Source organism: Moschus berezovskii, chromosome 7, assembly GCF_049115385.1.
Source record: "Moschus berezovskii isolate FMDL1 chromosome 7, NW_MosBer_1.0, whole genome shotgun sequence".
Lineage (NCBI taxonomy): Eukaryota > Metazoa > Chordata > Mammalia > Artiodactyla > Moschidae > Moschus > Moschus berezovskii.
The window spans coordinates 12,328,251-12,355,651 of NC_142466.1; the positions used below are offsets into that span (position 1 = coordinate 12,328,251).

The 27,401-nt window shown below is 38.2% G+C and overlaps 1 protein-coding gene across 2 annotated transcripts in view; it reads right to left on the bottom strand.

Moving 5' to 3' along the window:
• Nucleotides 1-27,401, bottom strand: part of GLRA3 (glycine receptor alpha 3) — a 193,396-nt gene that overhangs the window by 123,088 nt on the left and 42,907 nt on the right. For both annotated transcript variants that reach the window (XM_055427827.2, XM_088837643.1), the window contains exon 3: nucleotides 19,981-20,048. In XM_055427827.2, the coding sequence (XP_055283802.2) occupies nucleotides 19,981-20,048 (68 nt within the window). The remainder of the gene's footprint in view (nucleotides 1-19,980; nucleotides 20,049-27,401) is intronic.

Below are 27,401 nucleotides of genomic sequence, written 5' to 3' on the forward strand. Positions count from 1 at the left end.
ATATATTTAACCTTGCAAATGACTAACAGTCTCACCTTGCATTTCAAGTATTTTTCCTGATAGCAGAGCCTGATGTTATCAGAGCATTACCTAGTCACTTCCCAACAATCAGGTCTTATTTTACTGCTACCTGAAACTGGGGACTAATGTTACAAAACAGATTAACAAAGGAAGGAAGATTGATTCTGAACCTATATAGCATTAAACACTACCAAAGTAGATAAATTATGCAAATCCTTTATTTACCTTAATGTATTCCTACTTTAAGTATATTTAGATTTTTAGTTATACACCAACACAATTTTTACATTTATTATTTTGCAGTAATGTTCACACTTCCCTTCATAATTTTAATGAAATTTGAACACAGCTTGGATTTGGGAATAAACATGGTTTGATACATAAAAACAAATACATCCTATTGACAAAGGATTTTTATTTTGTGTTTTTACATTTGTCCTCAGTAGAAAAAATTGGTCATGCAAACAAAGTATTCCAATAAAGAGTTTCAGTAATTTTAAATTGTTCTTAACACTGAAGCTTAAAATATAACACTTTTATATTTTAATGGATACTTAAATTTTCAGTGGTTTTTCTGAAAAACCTCCTATGACTCTGGGGAATCTTTTGAGTCGTGAGGGCTTATATTGTATATTATTTACTTTGAAATGGTAGATGTTGATTATCAAAAGAAAAAAATTTCACTTTGGAAAAGATTTAGTGAGATATATTAAATGTTCAAGGCAAAATTAATTTGTATTTAGAACAGTATTTTCCTTCTGAGCAATCCAGATAATTCTCCACTAGCTGTTTGGTGATTTGGCGATTGGCCAAGAAGCTGTGCAGAGGCTATTAACTGCACTTTAAAGCTGTAGAGGAATTAACTTCTTTTAGAAATGATTACAATTACAGCCTTATTTAGGATAGTTCTTAAGAGTAACAGATGAAGTGTTTGCTGCTTCTGTATCAAATGAAACAATCCCTTAAAAAAAATCCACAAGTTACTATTAAGGCAATTACCTGAATATTATAACACACATGCAACCCACAAAAATCAGAAAGAAAATGTAGTCAGTCACTAGGTATTTTGCTTCTTGGGCAGAAAACACTATATATTTCAATATTTCTATATTGACTGATATTTAGGATAATGCTTATATATATTTAATGTATTCAGGTACAGAGTAACATCACAGGCAAAATATAAATTGACAAGTTTCCATGTGTCTTCACTTTGACAAAATATTTGGCAACTTGTAGGTAGGCTCTATGGCAAGCCACTCCAGTACTCTTGCTTAGAAAATCCCATGGATGGAGGAGCCTGGTAGGCTGCAGTCCGTGGGGTCGCTAAGAGTCTGACACGACTGAGCGACTTCACTTTCACTTTTCACTTTCACACATTGGAGAAGGAAATGGCAACCCACTCCAGTGTTCTTGCCTGGAGAATCCCAGGGACAGGGGAGCCTGGTGGGCTTCCGTCTATGGGGTCACACAGAGTCGGACACGACTGAAGTGACTTAGCAGCAGCAGCAGCAGGTAGGCTCTTCTATTTGAATTTGTAAGCCCAAGGACACACATTCTTTATTAAATGCAAATTCTGGAGTGGGTTTAGCACAATTTGGATGTGAGAACTTCTAGGAATATTTATTTATGATTATTTCATTTCCACATCTAGTTTTTCTCCTGGCTCATTTTTTAATCTGCTGGTGTATTATTTTCCCTTTGAATTAGCTTGCTACTGATTCTTGAATACTTTCATAACAGGAAAACTATTTTTACTGGTAAGTATGCATGGAATAAACTGTCTTCACTGATGCATTTTATAGGACGAGAATGAATGCTGAGGTCCCGCTCACTTTCCTTCAGGCCTGCAGCCCTCACTGCGTGAGTCTGTCTTCTGCTCACTGCAGACACTGCCACCTCAAAGCCGAGGCGGCGCTCTCTTCCATAGTGGCTGATTATTTTCTCTGCCTGGTCTGTGCACCAGCACCATCCCACTGTGTCTTCTGCTGAAATCATGTGAAAAAGGCTCGGAATAACTGTCCCAACACTCTGACCCACAAAATTATGAATTTATTGTTTTTGTAAGTCACCAAGTTTTGGGAGAGTTTGCCATGCAGCAGTACATGAAATGGAGTTTGTTTGTTGCTAAGTCATGTCCAACTTTTTGTTACCCCTTGAACTGCAGCATACCACGCTCCTGTATCCTCCATTATCTCCCAGAGCTTGCTCAAACTCATGTCCATTGAGTCGGTGATGCCATCCAACCATCTCATCCTCTGTCATCCCCTTCTCCCCATGCCCTCAACATTTCCCAGCATGAGGGTCTTTTTCATTGAGTCGGATCCTCGCATTAGTTAGCCGAAGTATTGGAGCATCAGCACCAGCATCAGTCCTTCTAGTGAATTTTCAGTGTTGATTTCCTTTAGGATTGAGTGGGTTGATTTCCTTTAGGATTGAGTGGTTTTATCTTCTTGCAGTTGGGTAACTAGAAATGGGTGCTCCAGTGAGAAAAACTGTAAAGCACATGCAATTGACTTTGAAATCAGGTAGCAGGCAGAAGTTTCAAGGGTTTTAGAGACTTATGTGAGGGCTGAAAATATGAGGAGGAAATTGTTATTATAGGAATGTTTGGTAATGCTGTCATCTCAGTATGTGGGAAACAGAAAATGCAACTAAATGAACTGCTACGTTGTTTTTAAAGGAAAAATAGGAAGAAAATATTTTAAAATTTTAAGAAACATTTTTATTAGGAAGCTGAGAAGCCAAAATTGAGTCAGTGGTTCAATATCTGCATTTATATTGACCAGAAGCATATCTAAATAATTTGAGGTTAAGACAAATCATTCAGTGTTTTTAATATATATGCGATATACTGAGAAATATGATTTGAAAAGTAAGGGCAGTGAAGTGTGTTTTGACAGTTGACATCGTAGAATGGATTAAGTTTTATACCATAATCCTCAATAACTGTAGTACTAAAAGTTATCAAGAGCAAACAATTTAGCCCTAATAACTAATAAGAAATCAAAGCCCCAGAAAAAAAAAGAGGATTACAAAATATATTGCCTTTTGAATCTAATAGCCACTGGGCTTTTTACAGGGCAAGATACTGCTTCAACTGATGCAGAAATTTAAGAAGGTAAAATATCCCTCTCCTGTTTGAAATGTTTGACTTTTCTTCTCTGTTTCAAGAGTAAAAAAAAAAGTTAGGCAGGAATTTGAACTTGCAATGTAAGCTGTTTGCAAGTTGTAAAGTCACCGTGATCACAGTAGACGAATGATAGCTCTTAGAGCCATTTCATCAGCTTTCCCAGAAGGACGTGAATTCCTAGAGGAGAATTTCTGTGAACACATCCTCTTATTAAGACACCAAGTCTTTATGAAACCCAATCCCCATCCGAAGGAACAGAGCTGATGGGAAGGAACAATGCCATAGAGGAGAGATGGCAGATGACCGGAGGTCCACACTGCTGCCTCTTCTCTGTTTGCCTGCAACTTTGTCATTTCACCCTGTTGGATTGCACAAACTTCCATATATGATGTGGAATAAAAACATTTCCTTAGGAAATCCAGAAATAAAGTAAATAAATCCATTCTAAGTTTAGACTTCCTGATTTACATAAATAATAGAGAGTTCCCTGTACACTTCTGATACACCTTCCCCTAATGTTATTATCTTCTGACAATAGTATGGTGTTTGAAACCAGAAAATTAACACCATACCATAGTGTGCTGTGCTGTGCTAAGTCACTTCAGTAGTGTCCAACTCTTTTGCGATCCTATGGACTGTAGCCGGCCACGCTCCTCTGGGATACTCCAGGTAAGAACACTAGAGTGGGTTGCCATGCCTTCCTCCAGGGGATCTTCCCAACTCAGGGATTGAACCTGCATCTCTTATGACTCCTGCACTGGCAGACTGGTTCTTTACCACTAGTGCCACCTGGGAAGCCCCTTGATACCATACTATCAAACCTTTTTCTAAATTTCAAGAATTTTCCCTCTAATGTCTTTCTTTTCTCTGGCCTAGGATCCAATGCAAGATCCCACAATGCATTCAACTATCCACGAGCTCCAGTGTGTGAGAGGCCCTCAGTCTTTTCTTGGCTTTCATATCCTTGACACTTTTGAAGAATACTGGCCAGTGGTTTTAGAGAATGTCCCTCAATTTTAGTTTGTCTGATACTGTCTCACAATTAGGTTGATATTGTTCATTTGTAACAAGAATATCCACTGAAAGAATATTGTTTTCTTCCAAGTGCATGCCATCAGGGACAGTCAATGTTGCCACACCTCATCGTTTGTAACGTTAAGCTGGATTACTTAGGTAAGTGGTGTCTGCCAGGGTTATTCCCAGTAAAGCTTCAGTGAAGTTCATCTGTTACTGTGTGCATTATATTGGGGGCCTGCCCACCCCAAATCCTGGCTGATTTCAATTATTTGTTGGTTTTTGCTGAGGTAAAGCATTTACTGTGAATAAACCTGGCAAGTAAAACATTGTCTTATCTTCTGTAGCTTCGTGCGTGAGGGTTGCATGCCTGAAAAATAGAGGCAAAGGATGAGCCTGTGGGATACTAAACCAGAAAGCACACACGATTCACTTCTTTACAGAGTGACAGATGTTAATGTTAGGGCCTTGACTGAGAAGGTGCGAGGCTTCGAGCGTTTGAATGGGCTGTGAGGATTTAGAAACCTCCAAGTATGCTGAGCAACAAAACTCTACTGCCCCTGTGTTTGCAGAAACTTCTTCTGGCCAGTGTGATGAGGGCTATGCCTATTCTCACTGGATTCTATCTCTACCATCCAACATTCCCGCCTTGATCTTATAATTAAGATTAGATCTCAGAAAGCAGTCAGCAAGTCAGTTACAACCAATTCCAGGGGAAGTTTTACACCCCAAGGCACTGCTAGATGCTCCTAATTTATATGTGTATAAATATTTACATGTGGAATGGATTCTGAGAGTACTGGACCATGGAGTGTGAAATGAAATTTTAGAATCGGTTAAATTTATTGATTAGGGTACACTTACTGAGATTCTGGATTTAGTTTGTTAGAGCTCAGGGAGTTAGGAGTGGTTCCAATTGTTTGCTGAGTTGGTTAACTAAAAGCTAGAATCAGCAGGGACGTATGCAGAATGAGGCTGGTATGCTACACATTTGTTAGTCAATCATCAAAGATCTCTAAAGACTTAAGAATTGAGATGTAGCCAGCTCTGTACCCTTGAAAAATACACTGATGAATGACAGAACAGGGTCTTTTTTCCCACATTTTAGAAAGTTTATTTTGCGTGTGTGTGTGTGTGTGTGTTGGTTTCTGCCAAACATTAGCATAAATCAGCCATATGTACACATATATCCTCACGTTGTTGAATCCCACTCCCACCTCCCTCAGAAGAGTTCAGTTCAGTTTAGTTCAGTCGCTCAGTCATGTCCGACTCTTTGAGACTCCATGGACTGCAGCATGCCAGGCTTCCCTGTCCATCACCAACTCCTGGAGCTTGCTCAAACTCCTGTCCATCAAGTTGGTGATGCCAACTAACCATCTCATCCTCTGTCATCCCTTTCTCTTCCTGCCTTCAATCTTTCCAAGCATCAGGATCTTTTCTAATGAGTCAGTTCTTCACATGAGGTAGCCAAAATATTTGAGCTTCAGCTTCAGAACAGGACATTTTTAAAAAGCACTGTGATGGGTGTGCTCTGAAAGTTATTGCCATCATAAGATATGGCCACTGAAAAGGCTCCTAGAGTTTAGTGGTGAGATAGTTGCCAGGGTGACAAGTATCACTTAGCATTACTTATTGTACTTAACCCCAGAGACAAAGCAGACTTAGTTTCCATAACTGTAGCAGAGCTGGAGTGCCTATTCAGAACAGGTGAATCACAGAGGTCTTTGATGGTAGACGGTTGATCACAGGGAGAATAAGTTTGTGACATATGGGTAACTTGTTAAGGAATATCCAACTTGCCCTGAATAATCAAAAGAACTTTAAGGCTGAGAAATAGAGAATTTATTCAAGTTATTGAGACACACAAACATCATTTAATTAGAAGACGTGAGTGAATTCAGAGTCAAGCTCCCTTGGAGAATGACCTTTAGTACATCACAAATGAATGCTGTGTTTCTGCTACAGAACTCAGAAGTAATATATTATGAATATATGCTGAGAAACAGGAACTACAAGGATCAAATCTTCTGAAAATGTTGGACCACAGATCTTAGTTAATTCCAGTGCCTGGACATACAAAATACTACTATGTAAACTGGCAAGAGTGGCAAGTTATGGGAGAGTCAGATAGTCAATAACTTTTGATGAGAGCTTGTCTCACATTGGTTTCAAAGATTCTGTGAATTCATTTTGTCTTATGTTTTTGTTTCCTAAATGAATGGCTGTAGAGTCTATGTATATAAAACCCCACCAACTGCAGAATCCTGATATAACCTCTTTGACCTATGAAGTAAGAATTATTCAGATGGGAAGATGCACAAGGAATCTTCTAAAGCCGTTTTCTTCTCAGTATAGCTAAGGAAAAGCAGCATGGAATTCCTGAGGGAGCCAAAGAAATGAGTGACTCCTTCAAAGATCTGTATCACGGTACAGCAGTGATTCCCTTCACATCTCCATCCAACTCTCCTTTCAGACTATGGAGAAGAGACTTGAATCTTGATAAATGACAACAGACAATCTTAATTTCATTCAGCTATTACTTCCATGATAGCTGTTGTTTTATATTTAATTTCTTTATTGTAGCAAATTATTTTACATTCACTAGCACCTGGTTTATGACTGATGAATGAGATATATTTTTTTCTACATCCTACAAGATCATGGCATTTGGTCCCATCACTTCATGGGAAATAGATGGAAAAACAGTGGAAACAGTGTCAGACTTTATTTTTGGGGGCTCCAAAATCACTGCGGATGCTGATTGCAGCCAGGAAATTAAAAGACGCTTACTCCTTGGAAGGAAAGTTATGACCAACCTTGATAGTATATTAAAAAGCAGAGACATTACTTTGCCAACAAAGGTCCATCTAGTCAAGGCTATGGTTTTTCCCGTGGTCATGTATGGATGTGAGAGTTGGACTGTGAAGAAAACTGATGGCCGAAGAATTGATGCTTTTGAACTGTGGTGCTGGAGAAGACTCTTGAGAGTCCCTTGGACTGCAAGGAGATCCAACCAGTCCATTCTAAAGGAGATCAATCCTGGGTGTTCATTGGAAGGACTGATGCTAAAGCTGAAACTCCAATACTTTCACCACCTCATGCGACGAGTTGACTCACTGGAAAAGACTCTGATGCTGGGACGGATTGGGGGTGGGAGGAGAAGGGGACGACAGAGAATGAGATGGCTGGATGGCATCACCGACTCTGTGGACATGAGTCTGAGTGAACTCCGGGAGTTGGTGATGGACAGGGAGGCCTGGCGTGCTGTGATTCATGGGGTCGCGGAGAGTCGGACACGACTGAGCGACTGAACTGAACTGATACAATAGATCACTAATGAGAAACTACTGTATAGCTCAGGGAACTCTATTCAACACACTATGATGACCTAAATGGGAAATAAATCCAAAAAGAAAGGATATATGCATATGCATAGCTGGTTCATTTTGGTGTTCAGCAGAAACTAACATAACATTGTAAACCAACTATAGCCCAGTAAAAGTTAATCTTTTAAAAAATGAAGGACAAGTTGTTTCCTTCCCATGACATCAGAAGCAATATTGATTGATTGCACTGTTTTTTAAATTAATTTTTACTGGAGTACAACTGCTTTACAATGTGCCTGGGCCTTTTTTTAAATTAATTTTTACTGGAGTATACTTGCTGTATGATATGCCTGGGTCCTTTTGAATTATGGCAGCAACACATATCACATTGTGTATGATGTTTAGGGTCATTCATTAAATAACCATGACACTGCTAGTTCTGAGTGATGATCAACCTGGAGCTGCCTTTACCAATCCAACACTTTTACAAGAATTTTCATCTTTGCACTGTATCCATTTCAACCTGAAATAACTAGAGTGTGCTTTGTTTTTGTGCAATTTGATGTTGAAAGACAGGAGACAAAAAGAGATTTGAAATTATTATCAAAGGTTGAGATGCCTGCACTTTCAAGTAGATTTCATTTTTGACCAAGTCCTGGGTATCCGTAGAGGCAGGTGATGGAAGTGAGAAAGTAGGTTACAGAAGATGAGGTCTGGGGGATGGAGGTGTTGGATGCTGCAACCACTTAGAACTAAGGCTGACCTGGAGACAGAGGACAGCTGCCAAAATCTTAGTTTAATGGAGAGACCAGAGCCCTGGTGTATAACAAGCCTACACAGGGAAGGAGTGTGAATGGTAAATTATAGTAGTTTCAAAGCCAAATTGAAGAGGAAGTCTGGAAGTGAAACAATGTCACTGCCTAACACCATTAAAGGGATAGAGGTAAGTCCAGTGGATAGAGAAGGAGATAAGAGCTCAATAGGCTAAAGTAAGGGGGGATTCTTCACTAATTCCAAGGGGAAAAAAAAGAATGGGAAGAAGAGTCCTAGTTGGGCTGGAAGACTTAAGGAAGAAGCAAGCAATCCCAAATGTCTTCCCTACCCTAAGGTGAAAAACAAGACTTTATTATCATCTACAGAAAAACTGAATGGGTTAGACAGATGATGGCTACCCAGGACTGATTTCTGAATATCTGCACTTTATCTTCTTAATGTTGATATATGTTGCAAGATCAATTTTGTTCATTAAACTTCTTAATATAAATGCCATGAAGAGGAACACCATTGTTGTGAACCATTCTTGGCCTCGGATCATTTCTATGTCTTGTTAGGTGGTCAACAAAAGTGCTTAATTGATCTTGCGACAGTAAATTCTATAGAATTATACACATTCATTTTATAGAATGTCCTCCACTAGAGAGGACCACGTGCAAATAATAGTCACTTTCCATTACAAATTAGTCTATAGTAAGGCAGAGAGATGGAGAAGGAAATGGCAACCCACTCCAGTGTTCTTGCCTGGAGAATCTCAGGGACAGGGGAGCCTGGTGGGCTTCTGTCTATGGGGTCACACAGAGTCACACACGACTGAAGCGACTTAGCAGCAGCAGCAAGGCAGAGAGAGTGGAGTCAAATTAAGTGACACATTTACCCCTATAATCTTCTTCATTTTTCCCAACCCAAATATTTCAAAACAAAATGTAATTAATCTTTCAATCTACTCCACCAGAGTAAAAGGAAACTATTAATACAAGAACACATGTTCAAAGGAAGCAGAGAAATTACAGAATCATGTGCCCAATAACTTCCTGCTCTGAACAGAGTTTTCTTTCTGTTTCCTTGCATCAGTTTCTCTTTTGCACTCCCCCACAGGATTGAAAATATGCTTTCAAACTTGGTGTTTGTTTTAACAATATTGCAGCACAACTGGACAATAGTATTCTTTGTGATATTCTTTATAAGATAAATTAACCCGGCTGAACAGGATATGTAGACTGTCTTTTTGGGGGATACAGTAGTTATAAGGCTGCCTTGTAGATGACTACACTAGGCAGAGATTTATTCCTATTTCTATGGGGTCACCAGGATGTGTAACCTTCATGATACCTACCTTTCTGCAACCTCTCCCATAAATATGGCCTGTTTCTGATTCATGCTTATAAACGAGAGTTCAGAACACATTCATGCTGCCAGTCACTGGTTACTCATGCTTGAAATTAAAAATCTTTCAGACCAATGCCACTGCTGTATCTGTTGAGGCTTTACCCATTTCTCAAAGTAAGAAAAATAAGGCAGTGAGGACAAGATGTTAACAGATACATTGTGAAAAAGATAGCAGGATGTTTTCAGGTTATTCTTAAAGCAAGTGAAATAGCATTTATGTAATTATATGTTATATTCACATTATTAAATTTAGATATATGAATTAGACAGAACTAGTCACTGAACACTATTATGGCACTCATTAAATAACTTCTTTTACAATAACTGAATTGTTTGGCATAAAAATTAGAGGACCCTTGACTCATCTGGGGAAAGGTTACAAAAAAATCAGAAAAAAATGGACTTTTCAAATTATACACACTTCATTCCTAGTGTCATGAAGAAAACATTACTGTGAAACCTAGTTGATACCTGAAATAATTGCATCCTGACATATTTTATTTTTTAAACATTACTCTTCAATTACCATAAGCACTATATAATACCTCTTATTTCTTATCATAGAGAACTTCTCACACTGTATTTTAGCATTCTTAATGAATTTATCAATACAGCTAAAAAAAAATACATTTTGAGGAAAGCTTATAAAATTCCATGAGAAGATGTGAATTAAAAAGTCAAGTTCATTTGGGCAGTAAGAGCCAGCATTGTGTACAGTCGTTACTTGGCTCCTGTTTTAGAAACTTTAGCACCAATTTAAGACAGTGACCAGGACTCAGACTGTAAAAACAGATCATACCGCACAACAGTAAAAAAAATAACAATTTATCCACTTGTGTTAAGTACACAATAGCAAAGTTCTCTTTGTAGAAACAATACTTCTGCTTAGCCTATATATATATATATATATAGGCTATATACATACATTTTCATATATATATATGCAGACACACAAACACACACACATGTATACATATGGGGCTTCACTGGTGGCTCAGATGGTAAAGAATCAGCCTGCAAAGTGGGAGACCTGGATTCGATCCCTGGTCAGGAAGATCCCCTGGAGAAGGGAATGGCTATCCATTTCAGTTTCTTGAGTGTAGAACCCCACTGACAGAGGAACCTGGAGGGCACAGTTCATGGGATCGCAAAGAGTCAAGACACGACTGAATGACTAACACATACACATACACACACACTAATACATATAAATGTGTATACGTTTATATGTGTACATATATATTCAACAAAATATATATAAGAGCTACTTTGTGCTAAGATTAATCTAGTTATTAATGATATAATTATTAATATATCAGAATGAATCGTGTTCCTATAGCCTATAATCAACAACAACAAAAATTTAATGCTGACAGATTTAAACAAAATATTAAAAAGGAAAAGATGAATAAAACTTAAAAGTAAATTGGATAAAAAATAAGATGTCAATGAAGTCAATTTGATAAATCAGTACAAGGAGTTAAATGACTTTCTAACAGAGACAAAGTAGCATTAAAAACAATCATCATTGTGGTGTGTGAATACATTGTCTTTGTGTAAGCTGTTGAGTTATTTGTACTGAAGGAATCTAAAATGAATTGATATGAAATTACAGCTTCTTTGGGATTAATGAATTACTTGTATTTACTAATGATAATCTTTAAAGACAGGAAATATGCAGTACAGAAATAAAAAGAGAAACTCTGGTGGAAAGAATGAGGTATAGAATACCCAATGTAATAGGTTTCACAGAAAGAACAAATGGAGGAGTAACATTTGAGTAGTATTAGTCTTAGAAGATTAACTTTAATCATAGATTCAGAAAGCAGTGAAAATGCCTGCAGTTCAGTTCATTCCCTCAGTCATGTCTGACTCTTTGCGACCCCATGAACCACAGCATGCCAGGCCTCCCTGTCCATCACCAACTGCCAGGGTTTATCCAAACTCATGTCCATTGAGTCGGTGATGCCATCCAACCATCTCATCCTCTGTCTTCCCCTTTTCCTCCTGCCTTCAATCTTTCCCAGCATCAGGGTCTTTTCCAATGAGTCAGCTTTTCGCATCAGGTGGCCAAAGTATTGGAGTTTCAGCTTTAGCATCAGTCCTTCCAATGAACACCCAGGACTGATCTCCTTTAGGATGGACTGGTTGGATCTCCTTGCAGTCCAAGGGACTCTCAAGAGTCTTCTCCAACACCACAGTTCAGAAGCATCAATTCTTCAGCAATCATCTTTCTTCACAGTGCAACTCTCACATCCATACATGACCACGGGAAAAACCATAGCCTTAACTAGACAGACCTTTGTTAACAAAGTAATGTCTCTGTTTTTTAATATGCTGTCTAGGTTGGTCATAACTTTCCTTCCAAGGAGTAAGCGTCTTTTAATTTCCTGGCTGCAATCAGCATCCGCAGTGATTTTGGAGCCCAATAAAATAAAGTCTGACACTGTTTCCACTGTTTCCCATCTATTTCCCATGAAGTGATGGGACCGGATGCCATGATCTTAGTTTTCTGAATGTTGAGCTTTAAGCCAACTTTTTAACTCTCCTTTTTCACTTTCATCAAGAGGCTCTTTAGTTCTTCTTCCCTTTCTGCCATAAGGGTGGTGTCATCTGCATATCTGAGATTATTGATATTTCTCCCAGCAATCTTGATTCCAGCTTGTGCTTCTTCCAGCCCAGTATTTCTCATGATGTATTCTGCATATAAGTTGAATAAGCAGGGTGACAATATACAGCCTTGACATACTCCTTTTCCTATTTGGAACCAGTCTGTTGTTCCATGTCCAGTTCTAACTGTTGCTTCCTGACCTGCATACAGGTTTCTCAAGAGGCAGGTCAGATGGTCTGGTACTCCCATCTCTTTCAGAATTTTCCACAGTTTATTGTGATCCACCCAGTCAAAGGCTTTGGCATAGTCAATAAAGCAGAAATAGATGTTTTACTAGAACTCTCTTGCTTTTTTGATGATCCAGCAGATGTTGGCAATTTGATCTCTGGTTCCTCTGCCTCTTCTAAAACCAGCTTGAACATCTGGAAGTTCATGGTTCACGTATTGCTGAAGCCTGGCTTGGAGAATTTTGAGCATGACTTTACTAGCGTGTGAGATGAGTGCAATAGTGGGGTAGTTTGAACATTCTTTGCCTTGCAGAATAAAAATCCATGTGTAAGTTAATGAAGAAAAAAGAGCTAAAACCAAATTATCATTATGAGGAATGAAAATGAAGACAGTATAAATATCCCTCAGATGAAAGGATTGTAATGGATTGAGGTAGTAAATAAGATTATGTCAATAATTTGAAAGATGTAAAGAAATGGACAAATTCCTTGGAAAACAAGACTTTTACAAACTATATACAATATCAAAACTAAATAGTCCAATATTTGTTCAAAGAATGAAATCTATCATTTAAAATCTTTCAACAAATAAAATGACTGACCCAGAAAGCATTATTGGTGAATTTTACCAAACACTTCTACAAGAAATAACACTGGTTTTACACAAACTATTTCAGAGAGTAGAAGGAACACTTCCTAATTGTCTGAAAATTAGCGTAGTATTTTAACCACACTGTGCTCTTGGCGCTGAGAAAAAAGAAATTCATAGTTCAGTATCTTAAACCAGATATTAGAAAATTAAATCCAGCAATATACAAAAGGACAATCAATTGTGATCAAATGGGATTTAACCAAGGAGTACAAGATGATTCACTATTTGAAAATCAATTATTTGTTTATAGTCCATAATATTAACAGAATGAAAGAGAGACGGCAATCATTTAAAAATGAACGCTGAGGTAGTACTGAAGAAAATTCAATGCCTCTTCACAGAAAAAAACCTCAGCATCCAACTAATGGGAAAAAACTTCTTCAATGTGATAAAGATCATTTAGGGGAAACCTAAAATTAATACTATTCTTCATTGTGAAATATTGCATGCTAACTATCTGGTATCAGATAAAAGACAAAGGTGGCTGAACTCCATCCATTTTTTTAGCATCATACGTAAGTTTTGAATTAATACAGTAAGATAAGAGGAAAAATGGAGAGAGGATGAATAGGAAAGTGAGGAGAGAAAAAGGAAGCGAGATTTAAAGCATAAAGACTGGAAGGGAAGATGTATAAATAAAAGGTGTGTTCGGGAGCTATTAAACATCAAGTCTAATTTCAGTTCAGTTCAGTCGCTCAGTCGTGTCTGACTCTCCGCGACCCATGAATCCCAGCACGCCAGGCCTCCCTGTCCATCACCAACTCCCGGAGTTCACTCAAACTCATGTCCACAGAGTCGGTGATGCCATCCAGCCATGACACTGATAAGCATAGACAAATTGATCACTGGCACAGAACTGAGAACTTTGAAATTGATTCATTCAATTTAGGAACATATATGATAGAGGAATAGTTACAGATTATTGGAAATAATTACTCAATTGTGAAGTAAATGAAAATTAATGCTTCCTGCACATCATACACACACATCAGTTCAGTTCAGTTCAGTCGCTCAGTCGTGTCCGACTCTCCGCGACCCCATGAATCACAGCACGCCAGGCCTCCCTGTCCATCACCAACTCCCAGAGTTCACTCAAACTCATGTCCACAGAGTTGGTGATGCCATCCAGCCATCTCATTCTCGGTCGTCCCCTTCTCCCACCCCCAACCTTTCCCAGCATCAGAGTCAAGCACTGCACAAAATTCCAGATGAATTCAAACCTAGATAGGAAAAACAAAAGCCTTTTTAGGAGAAAACATAAGATGTTATCTTTGTGAACTTAGGTGAGAGAAGAATTTGTTAAGACAAAGAAACACAAGCCAGTAAGTAAAACAAGGTTACATTTTGTAAACAAAAATTAAAATTATTTATACATCCAAAGACATCATAAACACATTGAAAAGAGCAGAATTGGTATTTATGTGCATGCAATTGACAAAGTATTCACCTTTGGAATAATGCGTGTACATGTGTGGATGGACTGGAGGCTACGTTTGTGTGTATACAATAAAAGCAAACAAATATAAATTGGAAAACAATGCATAGAGGCATTTTGCACAAAGAACACCAAAGTGACTCCAAAACACTCAAGAAAAATGCATAATCTCACTCTTAATCAAGAAAGTATATGATAAGAAACAATTAAATCCCAAGGGGGTAAATACTAGCTATGGAAAACATAAAACAGGAAATCTCAAAAATCTGCTAGTAGGTGTTTCAGACTGGCCACTTTGGAAAGCAGTGTCTGAACCAAGTGATTTTACTACTAAGGATATCAACTTGGGCCAAATTATCCCAATTCTGGGTATATACCTTGTAGAAGAGGGCTTCCCAGGTGGCTCAGTGGTAAAGAATCTGCCTGTCAATGCAGGAGACATGGGTTCAATCCCTGGGTAGGGAAGATCCCCTGGAGGAGGAAATGGCAACCCTCTCCAGTATTCTTGCCTGGGAAATCCCATAGACAGAGGAGCCTGGCAGGCTACAGTCCATGGGGTCACGAAGAGTTGGACGTGACTGAGTGAGTGCACACACACTCGCATACACCACTCACACAGACCCTACAGAATATCCTACATATGTATATTGGAGGATAACATGCAATAATTTTGAAGGCACAGTTTTTTATATAAGCAAAACATTACAAACAATCGAAAAGTCCAACAAATGTAAAACAGATAACTACATTATGGAATATTTGCTCAAATGAAAGTGAATATACTAGTATAAGCCTAAAAACAAGGATAGTCTAAAAAAATATACATTTGAACCAAAAAAATCAAGTTAGATGTGAGTATTACAGTATGACAATCCTATTGACATTTTCAGTCATGCAGAATGAATTTTAATATTAAATTCAGGAACAAAGCTTTCTTTGGGAAGGTAGAGAAATGCGCTTTGGGCAAGAGTTCATAGTCAATTTCGATTTGTATTTGTAATGCTTAGTTTCTTAAGATGGTGACAGTTGCATGAACATTATTATGTTATTATTAAGAGCTGTGCAAAAAATGCATAACTTTATTTGATAAAAATACATTTAGAAAAAAAGACCGTGTAGGAGTTTTAAAGATTCCATTAAGAACACGTAAATGACAGTATCAATTTTTTATGCAATATTAGCTTAGATTTCTCTGGGGAATCTAATGATCCAGTGATTTGAAATAACACCTACATCTGCATGATTACTATTGCAACTAAAATGCGAACCTATAATTTGTGTGGAAAATGGAAAAAGCGTACAATCCAGCCATTCCGTGAGATCACAGCAGACCCTCTGACACTCTCACCCAGTCCCACGATACATCTCTGTAGACAGGCATCTGAAAAAGCATCATACCAAACATCTCACCGTTTTTGTTTTTAATTGTAAAATTAAGTTATTCTATGGGCTCTGGTGAAAAGCCACAGTTCACTGAGTAAATATTGACTTAAGGCACACAGCAGAGCAATTCTCTCTCCAACATATGTGTGGCAAGATGGACAGCCATCTGTTTGCTGAGATAGGATGTTATGCCAATATATCTACTTTGAAATACTCTGCTATATACACACCCAAACTGCTCCATAGGTATAGGTGAGGCTTTCTTTTTTTAAACCCAACTTAACGTATTTTTTTTTTAAAGCCCAATTTACAAATGCTGTCATCCTGGCATATAATCCTTATGCACAACTCACCACAGGTTTACAGGAGTATGCTTACCAACATGCACTTAATGCAGAGATGTTAAGCTTCACCTCATCATAACAATGAAAACAATTACTGTAAATACAGAATAAATCATTATTGGGGGAATTGAAAAGAAACAATTATGAGCTCCTCTTGTCACCACCATTTTAAAAGACAGGATAAATGCACCTCTCTCACCAAGGCCATGCTGTAAAATGGAAGGGTGACTCATGATAGTAAACAAGTTATATTTTTAATTTAATCTTTTTAAGAACTGTGGTTTCTGACAATTGTTAAATCATTACCTGCTGAAGAAGAAAGTTAATTTGGTAGAATAGAAGCTGAACAATCCTTAGAGAATCTCATTACATATAATGACATCTGACTCTGAAAAAGTGAAAGTTTCTCAGTCGTGTCCAACTCTGCGACCCCATGGACTATACAGTCCATGGAAGTCTCCAGGCCAGAATACTGGGGTATTTTGGACTTTCCCTTCTCCAGGGATCTTCCCAACCCAGGGATCAAACCCAGGTCTCCCGCATTGCAGGTGGATTCTGTACCAGCTGAGCCATCAGGGAAGCCCATCTGACTCTAACATAAGGGAAATAAGCAACTTCAGTATTTCCACTACATACACAGAAAAATGTCAATAATTCTATCTCAAGAATAATAAAATTGTAATCAAGCGAGAATGATTGGTAATGTATTATTTAGACAAATCAACATCAGGAAAGGATGAATTTCACAGTTAAAAAGAAGTTTGAACTTATGCTATTGGGAAGAAATGCACATAAATATTAAGAAAAACAAAGTTGGTGCAAGAAGTAGACGCAAAATAAGTTAAAGATTAGAATTAACTTAATTTTCCCAAAAAATGGCTAAATAAGCAGAATATCAGCTAGAGAAATTTTCTCAAAAATCAAATCATTACCTCAAATGGACTAATGTTTATTCTTAAATGGGGAGAGATAAAATAGGTTAGAGACTAGATCAGTAGAGGGAGCTTCATCTAGTTGGTTGGTAAAAACACTGAGCATGGTTAAGGTCTTTGTTAAGCAAAGACATAAAGATTGGGAGAATTATTTAGTCTTATTTTAGATATGAATTCTCAGATGCAAAAATATCCATCAACAATTATAGGACATTTGAAATTCCATCCTCTCAATGTAATACATTGTCTTAGTTGAATTCAGTTATTTATTGTAAGAACAAAAGAAAAGCACTTTTGTATAAAAAATGTGAATGTTGAGTAAACGTATGAACGACTTTGTAAAAATAAGTTGACAATATTATGGCAAGTAAAACAATGGAATAAAGTTTAGCTGCAAATCAGTGATGTTGGAAATGATGCATATAATACATCAAAGTAATTAGGGGTAGCAAAATATTTTATGATTTTAAAGTAAAAGATATAATAACAAGTCCTAATTTCTTTCTATGCCTGTACAGACAGACACCATATTTCAGATACTATATTTAATACCATTAATTTTTTAAAAAATACTGAATCTGATTATGTGGATAAAAATACTGTCACATATTTAGGGGTCTTGGAGACTAAGTGGAAAGATACTAAGGTGGACTTAGTTAATTTTATAATATTTGACCTCTAGGGTGTTTCATTAGTATTCACTGATGCTGCTTGTAACTGAAGAGGAAGATGATAGACCTAAAAATGATTTGAAAGCGATACATTATGATAGAAGATGAAGGAATGGACAGAATTTCTACACTGGAGAATGGAAATAAAACTGAGTGTCTCTGAGAAGGTATATTTGTAATATTTTTCAAGCTTTGGGTATAGTAGTATTCTGTAAGGAAATCTGTCTAAAATTATTAAGGGTAAGAAACTTAGCAGGTACAGTCATCCTATGCAGTTTGTGTTATAACCACTTGGTGGTAGACTGATGAATTATGTCATAAAAAGCAAAGACCTTCAGGAACATGACAGTTTTTGAGGTCTTAATGAGGAAATCTGGCCATGTTCTCTCTTTTTCCCAAATCCCTTACTCCATCCCACCAAAACAAGTCAGGCTAGAAACCTTTCCAACTATTGCTGTTGAAACTGTTTCGCTGAAGTGATCTTGCAAAAGAGAAAGCATAAACATACGTCTAGGCTTTCAGGATGGCACAGTGTTGTATAATAGCAATTAAAGTGAGAAAGTTGCCAGGGCTAGAAATATAACTGGGAAGTCTAGTTAGAAAAAAAATCAGTAGTGTCCTTTATCTATGAATAGGATTTGAATTGGGTATGGACAAATACAGGATTATAAATCAGGGCCATATATTCAGCAAGAATTCATAATAGGTCAGCTTCTAAAACAGGATTATAGTGACTTCAGTGTCAAAATTGCGCCAGAACCACAGTATGCTTATATAAGAAAATAATATAATTTTCTCTGTGTTTACACATATGTATATACCTAAGTGTTAACTTATAAAGTCCAATGAAGATAATTCTACGCAATTTCCCCAAAATGAATTCAGTTCTTTTCCAGTGATGTTTTTTTTGTAATTACACTGTATTGAGTTGTAATAGAACCACAGAGATGTTGCTAAATGACTAAAAGTTGTATACATGAGCAAAACAGCATTTTAAAAAGTGGTGCCTGAATAAAATCTCTTCCTGTTGAGAAAGATCTTCTATATACACATATATACACATATGTGTGCACACACAACTCCACACAGCTCGCCATAAAATAATTTACATATTAGGTTATTTTTCCTTAGAAAATTTTCTATCAAGTCATTCTGATACATGAAAATAAGAATAATTCTCTTAATAATGGTTTTAGCTAATAAATCTTTAAGTTCTTCATATGATATTTTAGCTAAAAGCAACTCTGAAAATTAATTTGGATTATATTTGTTAAATTTAGGAATGAAGTATAACTCTAGGTAATTTAAGAAGCACAATACATAGTTTCAATTTTAAAAAATGTCCCTGATAATCTCAACAGATATTCAGTGGTTCATGAGTCTATCTCTGCACTTTTATTTTCCCTAAAATGTACAATGAAAACTATAGGACAAAGAAAAGATACAACATGATCTTTAGAGAAAGTTATAAAATCCAAAGCAGAATAAGTTGGGCTTGGAATGATAATTTGTTGGGCTTTAATAACTTGATTAAGTTATCAATCACGCAGTAATGAAGTCTCAGTTCAGTGAGTTTAGTTAAATTAGGATACACCACAATTTGCAAAATATTTATGATATTTAAGCAGATACCATATTCATTTGGAAAATTAATCAAAATACTTAACACTATAAGCACACTTAAGTATACAGAATAATTAAACATGACATTATTTACTCCTATGCTTCTTTCTGCTTATTAAAGAGCATTGCAAATGAATAATTCATATGGTAAAATTTTAGTTTTTTTTTTTTTAATTTTAGTTTTAATGTGAGATCTAATAGTTACTGAATTGGGAGAGATAAATTGTGTTTTCATTTACATTTATTCTCTAATATACCATCTCTAAATGAAGCATTATTACCTGCTTTGATTGTAATTTAATTATACAATCAACTTTATCTTTTAAAATCTCATTATATAAATTTTAGCTTTAAATTACATAACATTAGCAGAAAAAATTGACATGAACATGATTATAAATTACTCCGGTATGCAATTCGTTATAAAGTCAACAGGCCTACCTACCATGGTTGTCTCAGCAATAGAACCAAAGCTGTTTATGAATATGTTGCACGTGACGTTAACTGCAGGACCTGAAAGAGAGATTAAAGCAGAAGGGCTGATTGGATGCTTATCTAAAATATTTTCAAATAATTCCATGCATCTGATATGTCATTTTAAAAAAAGAATTCAAAGCATTTCATTATCTGGCTACAAACTCTGTTATTAGGCTTGATAGCTATAAAATTAAAAAAAAAAACACTGATATACTGTGTGATAGGTGTTAAAATAATTCAGTTCATCTTGTCTAAGCTAGTCAGATAAATCACAAAAACTGATACCTAACCCTAATTTCCTTTGTTAGTTCATTTTCACATAAACATAATTGAGTCTCTCAATCAGTTGTGAGAGCTGGACCATAAAGAAGGCGGAGCACCGAAGAACTGATGCCTTCAAACTATGGTGCTGGAGAAGACTCTTGAGAGTCTCTTGGGCAGCAAGGAGATCAAACCAGTCAATCTTAAGGGAAATCCACCCTGAATGCTAGTTGGAAGGACTGATGCTGAAGTTGAAACTCCAGTAGTTTGTTCATTTGATATGAACAGCTGACTCATTGAAAAAGTCCCTGATGCTGGGAAAGACTGAGGGCAGAAGGAGAAGAGGGTGTCAGAGGATGAGATGGCTGGATGGCATCCCTGATGCAATGGACACGAACTTGGGCAAACTTTGTGAGATGACGAGGGACAAATAGGCCTAGCATGCTGCAGTTCACGGAGTCACAAAGAATCAGACATGACTGGATGATTGAACAACAGTGTGGGACCTCGTTCCCTTACTAGGTATCAAACCTGGGCCCCCTGTGGTGGGAACACGGAGTCTTAGCCACCGGACCACCAGGGAAGTCCCCAGTTTCACATTATTATGACAAGGTAAATAGTACGCCAACTTACCATATAATACGCTATGATCACTGTTTCTTTTCTGCAAAACATGTTCCTCAGGTGGATAATTGTTTTAGGTATTTCATACAGTTTCTTCCATATGTGTCATCAGATTATCCACTTCCGAAATGTCTAAACTGTGTTTCCATATCAGATTCATCAGATACTCTATTAACTCTCTCTGCCTTCAGGCTTACTCCATTCTAGATTTATTGCCCTGGAGCATAACAGTCATTCATGCCCTCCCATCATCCTCCTATAGGAGATAATGGAAACTGAGAGACTCTATTTTGGGGGGGCTCCAAAATCACTGCAGATGGTGACTGCAGTCAGGAAATTAAAAAATGATTGCTCCTTGAAAGAAAATCTATGACCAACCTAGACAACATATTTAAAAGCAGACAAAGGTCTTCTTTTATTTTGCTGACAAAGGTCCATCTAGTCAAGGCTATGGTTTTTCCAGTAGTCATGTATGGATGTGAGAGTTGGACTATAAAGAAAGCTGAGCACCAAGAATTGATGCTTTTGAACTGTGGTGTTGGAAAAGACTCTTGAGAGTCCCTTGAACTGCAAGGAGATCCAACCAGTCCATCCTAAAGGAAATCAGTCCTGAATATTCTTTGGAAGGACTCATCTTGAAGCAGAAACTCCAATACTTTGGCCACCTGATGCAAAGAACTGACTGGGAAAGATACTGGGAAAGATTGAGGGCAGGAGGAGGAAGGGATGACGGAGGATGAGATGGTTGGATGGCATCACCGACTCAATGGACATGAATCTGAGCAAGTGCCGGGTGTTGGTAATGGACAGGGAGGCCTGGCGAGCTGCAGTCCATGGGGGACACAAAGAGTCAGACACGACTGAGCTACTTAACTGATTAAAGAGAAGAAAAAGCACAGATAGTTCATTCTATGGCTACTTTATCCCATCATAAGAGAAATATGAAGTCACAATTAATGGTAGAGGATACACATATATGGTTATATATGTATATATGTATTTTACTTTCTGTAAGTGGTGGTGAACTCCAAAATATATACACAGTTAAACAGTTGCAGTTTAGTCACTCAGTCTGAGCTCTTTGCGACCCCATGGACTGCAGCTCGCCAGGCCTCCCTGTTCATCACCAACTCCCAGAGCTTGCTCAAACTCACATCCATTGAGTCGGTGATGCCATCCAGACATCTCATCCTCTGTCGTCCCCTTATCCTTCCACCTTCAAACTTTCCCAGCATCTGGGTCTTTTCAAATGAGTCAGTTCTTCACATCAGGTGGCCAAAGTATTGGAGTTTCAGCTTCAACATCAGTCCTTCCAATGAATATTCAGGATTGATTTCCTTTAGGAAAGACTGGTTGGATCTCCTTGCAGTCCAAGGGACTCTCAAGAGTCTTTTCCAACACAGTTCAAAAGCATCAATTCTTCAGCGCTCAGCTTTCTTTATAGTCCAACTCTCATACATGACTACTGGAAAAACCATAGCCTTGACTAGACGGACCTTTTTGGCAAAATAATGTTTCTGCTTTATGCACAGGCTGACTGAAATCTTAAAAAGCTAAAAACCAATCTTTGATACTTTCTAAGTGTTAGTTGTTCAGTGGTGTCTGACTCCTTACAACCCCATGGATTGTAGCCTTCCAGGCTCCTCTGCCTATGGGATTCTCCAAGCAAGAATACTGGAGTGGGTTGCCATTTCCTTCTCCAGGGGATCTTCCTGACCCAGGGATCAAATCTGCATTTTCTGTATTGAAGGCAGATTCTTTACCCTCTGCGCCACCAAGGAAGCTAAGCTATTCTCTTTTTCTCATGAGAACTCTAAAACTGCTATTTTCCTTTGCTGTTGACAGCAATGTAAATTTGGGGGATACCCTTTTGCTTAAGGTAAATTCTGTTGTGCTTTATTGACTCAAATCTATTGGAAGAGGAAAAATGCAAATGTTTCAGTATTGGGTTCATTCACCTTCCAATAAAATGCAACTTTAGGTACATCTATGCTGGAGAAACATGGCCCCAAATGTAACTGCTGCTACAGAACTGTCAGCTCAATCTGAGTGCAATCTCTTTGGCTGAAATTGGAATAAATAAAACAGTAGGAAGATGATTTTCTTATTTTAACTTAGCAAGGAACAGGGGCTTTATTTATTTGGTCTCATCCTCTAAATTAATTATTATGCATAGAATTGTAGGTAAAATTGGTGAAAAACTAGATTAAAGTTGAAAATTCAGTGTAGGCTTCGGTAACCTGAAATTAATAAAGTCTGTTCTGATGCATTCCTTGGGACCAGGCGCAGTTTGGTACCACCTAATGACTCCAGCAGAACTGTGAAAGGAACAGTATTTAGCACTGTGCTGAGAGGAGGGCTCCTGGGATGCATTTGTTTCTCTCTAAAATAGCATGCTTCCACAGAATAGCCACGGTCACTTGTAGGAGAAGTAGTTACTAAGGACTGGCCCTAACAAGTTGGGAGCATGATGCCTCACATCAAATGAACAAGACTCCAGGTCTTGCTTCTCCAACATGCCTCCCACCAGATGCCATAAAATCTTCCTAACAACAAAAAGGCAACCTGGCTTCAAACATCTCAGTTTGATGTGTAGTAAAGTAAATCCCAGTGCTTTCATGCCTAAGCTTTATTGTCCAGTTCATCAGTTATCAGACATGTTCCTTGCCTGGTTATTCGTACATACAAAAGAGCAGATCTGGCTTCAATTTTACTGCTTATTTGTTATGTGTTCTCTTTGTCAGCAGAAAAAAAGGCAAAGGGATTCAGGCACCAAATCTTAATTTCAAAAATAGAGCACTAACTTGAAAGATATACATATATATATCCACACGATATGTATATATGCACATACCTGAAATACATATCCATAATAGAATTAATTTTTTAATTTTAAAGATATATTAAGATATGAAGCAATGTGAAAAAAATGTCTATTGTTTCTAAAGATAGTCTTGGGCTGGATCATAGAATTTCCACAAAGTAAAATCACAGTATTTTGTAATTTACTTAATGAACATGAAGGAGTCATTACAAGATTCTTTATCATGAGAGTGAAGTAAACCAATACAATATGGTGAATGCTTGAATGGATAGCAAAAGCTTAGAGATCGAAAAAAACAAGGATTTATTGTAACTGTTCAGATAGGAAATAGAATGGCCCTGACCAAGGCCAGTGACAGTGGAGATAAGTCACCAGGAACAAGATAGATACACTACCATGATATTTATGAAGCACTGCTGCTGCTGCTGCTAAGTCACTTCAGTCGTGTCCAACTCTGTGCGACCCCATAGACGGCAGCCCACCAGGCTCCCCCATCCCTGGGATTCTCCAGGCAAGAACACTGGAGTGGGTTGCCATTTCCTTCTCCATGTGTGAAAGTGAAAAGTGAAAGTGAAGTTGCTCAGTCATGTCTGACTTGTAGAGACCCCATGGACTGCAGCCTACCAGGTTCCTCCATCCATGGGATTTTCTAGGCAAGAGTACTGGAGTGGCTTGTCATTACCTTCTCCGATGAAGCACTATATTCTACATATTAAGCTTCTGGTCCATGTCAGATCAGGGCAGGTCATGGAGAAGTCTTTTTAACTTCACTCTTAATATATATTGGAAGGACTGATGCTGAAGCTGAAACTCCAATATTTTGGCCACCTGATGCTATGAACTGACTCATTGGAAAAGACCCTGATGCTGGCAAAGATTGAAGGCAGGAGGAGAAGGGGACAACAGAGGATGAGATGGTTTGATGGCATCACCGACTCGATGGACATGAGTTTGAGAAAGCTCCAGGAGTTGGTGAAAGAGAGGGAAGCCTCATGTGCCCCAGTCCATGGGGTCACAAAGAGTTGGACACAACTGAGCAACTGAACTGAGCTGAACTGATTATATATACAACATTAAAAAGTTGTATGCCAAAGCCTTTGACTGTGTGGATCACAATAAACTGGAAAATTCTGAAAAAGATGGGAATACCAAACCACCTAACCTGCCTCTTGAGAAACCTGTATGCAGGTCAGGAAGCAAAGGTTAGAACTGGACATGGAACAACAGACTGGTTCCAAATAGGAAAAGGAGTATGTCAAGGCTGTATATTGTCACCCTGCTTATTTAACTTATATGCAGAGTACATCATGAGGAACGCTGGGCTGGAAGAAGCACAAGCTGGAATCAAGATTGCCGGGAGAAATATCAATAACCTCAGATATGCAGATGACACCACCCTTAAGGCAGAAAGTGAAGAAGAACTAAAAAACCTCTTGATGAAAGTGAAGGAGGAGAGTGAAAAGGTTGGCTTGAAGCTCAACATTCAGAAAATGAAGATCATGGCATCTGGTCCTATCACTTCATGGCAAATAGATGGGGAAACAGTGTCAGACTTTATTTTTTGGGGCTCCAAAATCACTGTGGATGCTGATTGCAGCCATGAAATTAAAAGACGCTTACTCCTTGGAAGGAAAGTTATGACCAACCTGCTGCTGCTGCTAAGTCACTCCAGTCGTGTCCGACTCTGTGTGACCCCATAGACGGAAGCCCAACAGGCTCCCCCGTCTCTGGGATTCTCCAGGCAAGAACACTGGAGTGGGTTGCCATTTCCTTCTCCAATGTGTGAAAGTGAAAAGTGAAAGTGAGGTCAGTCAGTCACGTCTGACCCTTAGCGACCCCACAGACTGCAGCCGACCAGGCTCCTCCATCCATGGGATTTTCTAGGCAAGAGTACTGGAGTGGCTTGCCATTGCCTTCTCCGATGACCAACCTAGATAGTGTATTAGAAAGCAGAGACATTACTTTGCCAACCAAGGTCCGTCTAGTTAAGGCTATGGTTTTTCCCGTGGTCATGTATGGATGTGAGAGTTGGACTGTGAAGAAAACTGATCGCCGAAGAATTGATGCTTTTGAACTGTGGTGCTGGAGAAGACTCTTGAGAGTCCCTCGGACTGCAAGGAGATCCAACCAGTCCATTCTAAAGGAGATCAACCCTGGGTGTTCATTGGAAGGACTGATGTTGAAGCTGAAACTCCAATACTTTGGCCACCCCCGCAACAAGTTGACTCACTGGAAAAGACTCTGATGCTGTGAAGGATTGGGGGCGGGAGGAGAAGGGGATGACAGAGAATGAGATGGCTGGATGGCATCACCGACTCAATGGACATGAATTTGGGTGAACTCTGGGAGTTGGTGATGGACAGGGAGGCCTGGCGTGCTGTGATTCATTGGGTCGCAAAGAGTCGGACACGACTGAGCGACTGAACTGAAAAAAGTTGTATAGAAAATGATGTTCAGAGAAGACTGTAGATCTTCTATTGCCATTACAGAGAGCACCTGTTTAGCAGTTGTTGGTCAATTTGCTACTTCTGTGCCAAAGCAAAAGCTATTACCTCCATCTGATACACCTCTATGTTTAGCAACAGAACAAATAATTGCTATAGGATGTATATGGTAAGTTGTGCTTTAAAATTGTTCACAACATTAGCCATCATTGGCCTGAAAAGCAAATGACAGTAGCTGCAGATGTTTTCAGCAGCATGTTTTCTTTTAGATGTTTCTTAAATAGAATGTGGCTTTTAAACTCAGAGGTGGACCAAGGCAGAATGGCAAAGTACAGTGCAAAGCCTTGGCAGTTACATTATTGTTATTCATGTTGGGGAAATATTGCTCACCAGGCAGATACAGAGCAAATAAATAGACCAAAAAAAAAAAAAATCCAGTGTTTATGAAAATGACTCTAAAAAATTTTAATGTAATGTTGCATTAAAACCTCACCCTTATTAAAGATGCAAGAATGCAATCGAAAGATTAAACTTTTAAAAAATCTGTTTAGATTTTGTTTTTATGTTTATATTTGTTTATATTTTATATATATATAGTAGTTATGTAATGAGGAAAGATATTTTATTTTGATTGACAAAAGCACATTTGATGACTTTAAGTCCATATTTTCAATTATGTTTCAGATACTAGAAAAAAGGTTTGAAAATAATGGCCTAAAAATAGGATCCAGTTTATTCTTCCCCTTACCTTTCCTTCGAAGGATTTCACAGCACCAGGTGTTGAAGCCTGAATGAGGCAGCCAGGTGTGTGGGATATTAGAACCAGAGAAGGGTGAGGAGCATGTCCACATGGGGGCATCATGGTAAGGGGAGTGACTGTCTGAACAGGACTCTCGGGCAGGAGAGGGAGTGGCGACAGACGAAGGAGATTCATTATATACTGATCAAACATGTAATTATATTAAAGATAATGGGAGACAAGACTTCCCAGGTGGTCCGGCGGCTAACGCTCCACGCTCCCAGTGTAGGGGGCCCAGGTTTAATCCCTGGTCAGGGAACTAGGTCTCACATACCGCAACTAAGAGTCCACACGCCGCAACCAAGATCCAACACATTCAAAGAAAGAAAGAAAATAATGGGAGCCTTACTGTCAAATGAAGGAGTTAAAACATGGAAATTCAGAAACTGGAATAAATGTAAGGTAGTATAGCTATCCGGAGAAGGCAATGGCAAGCC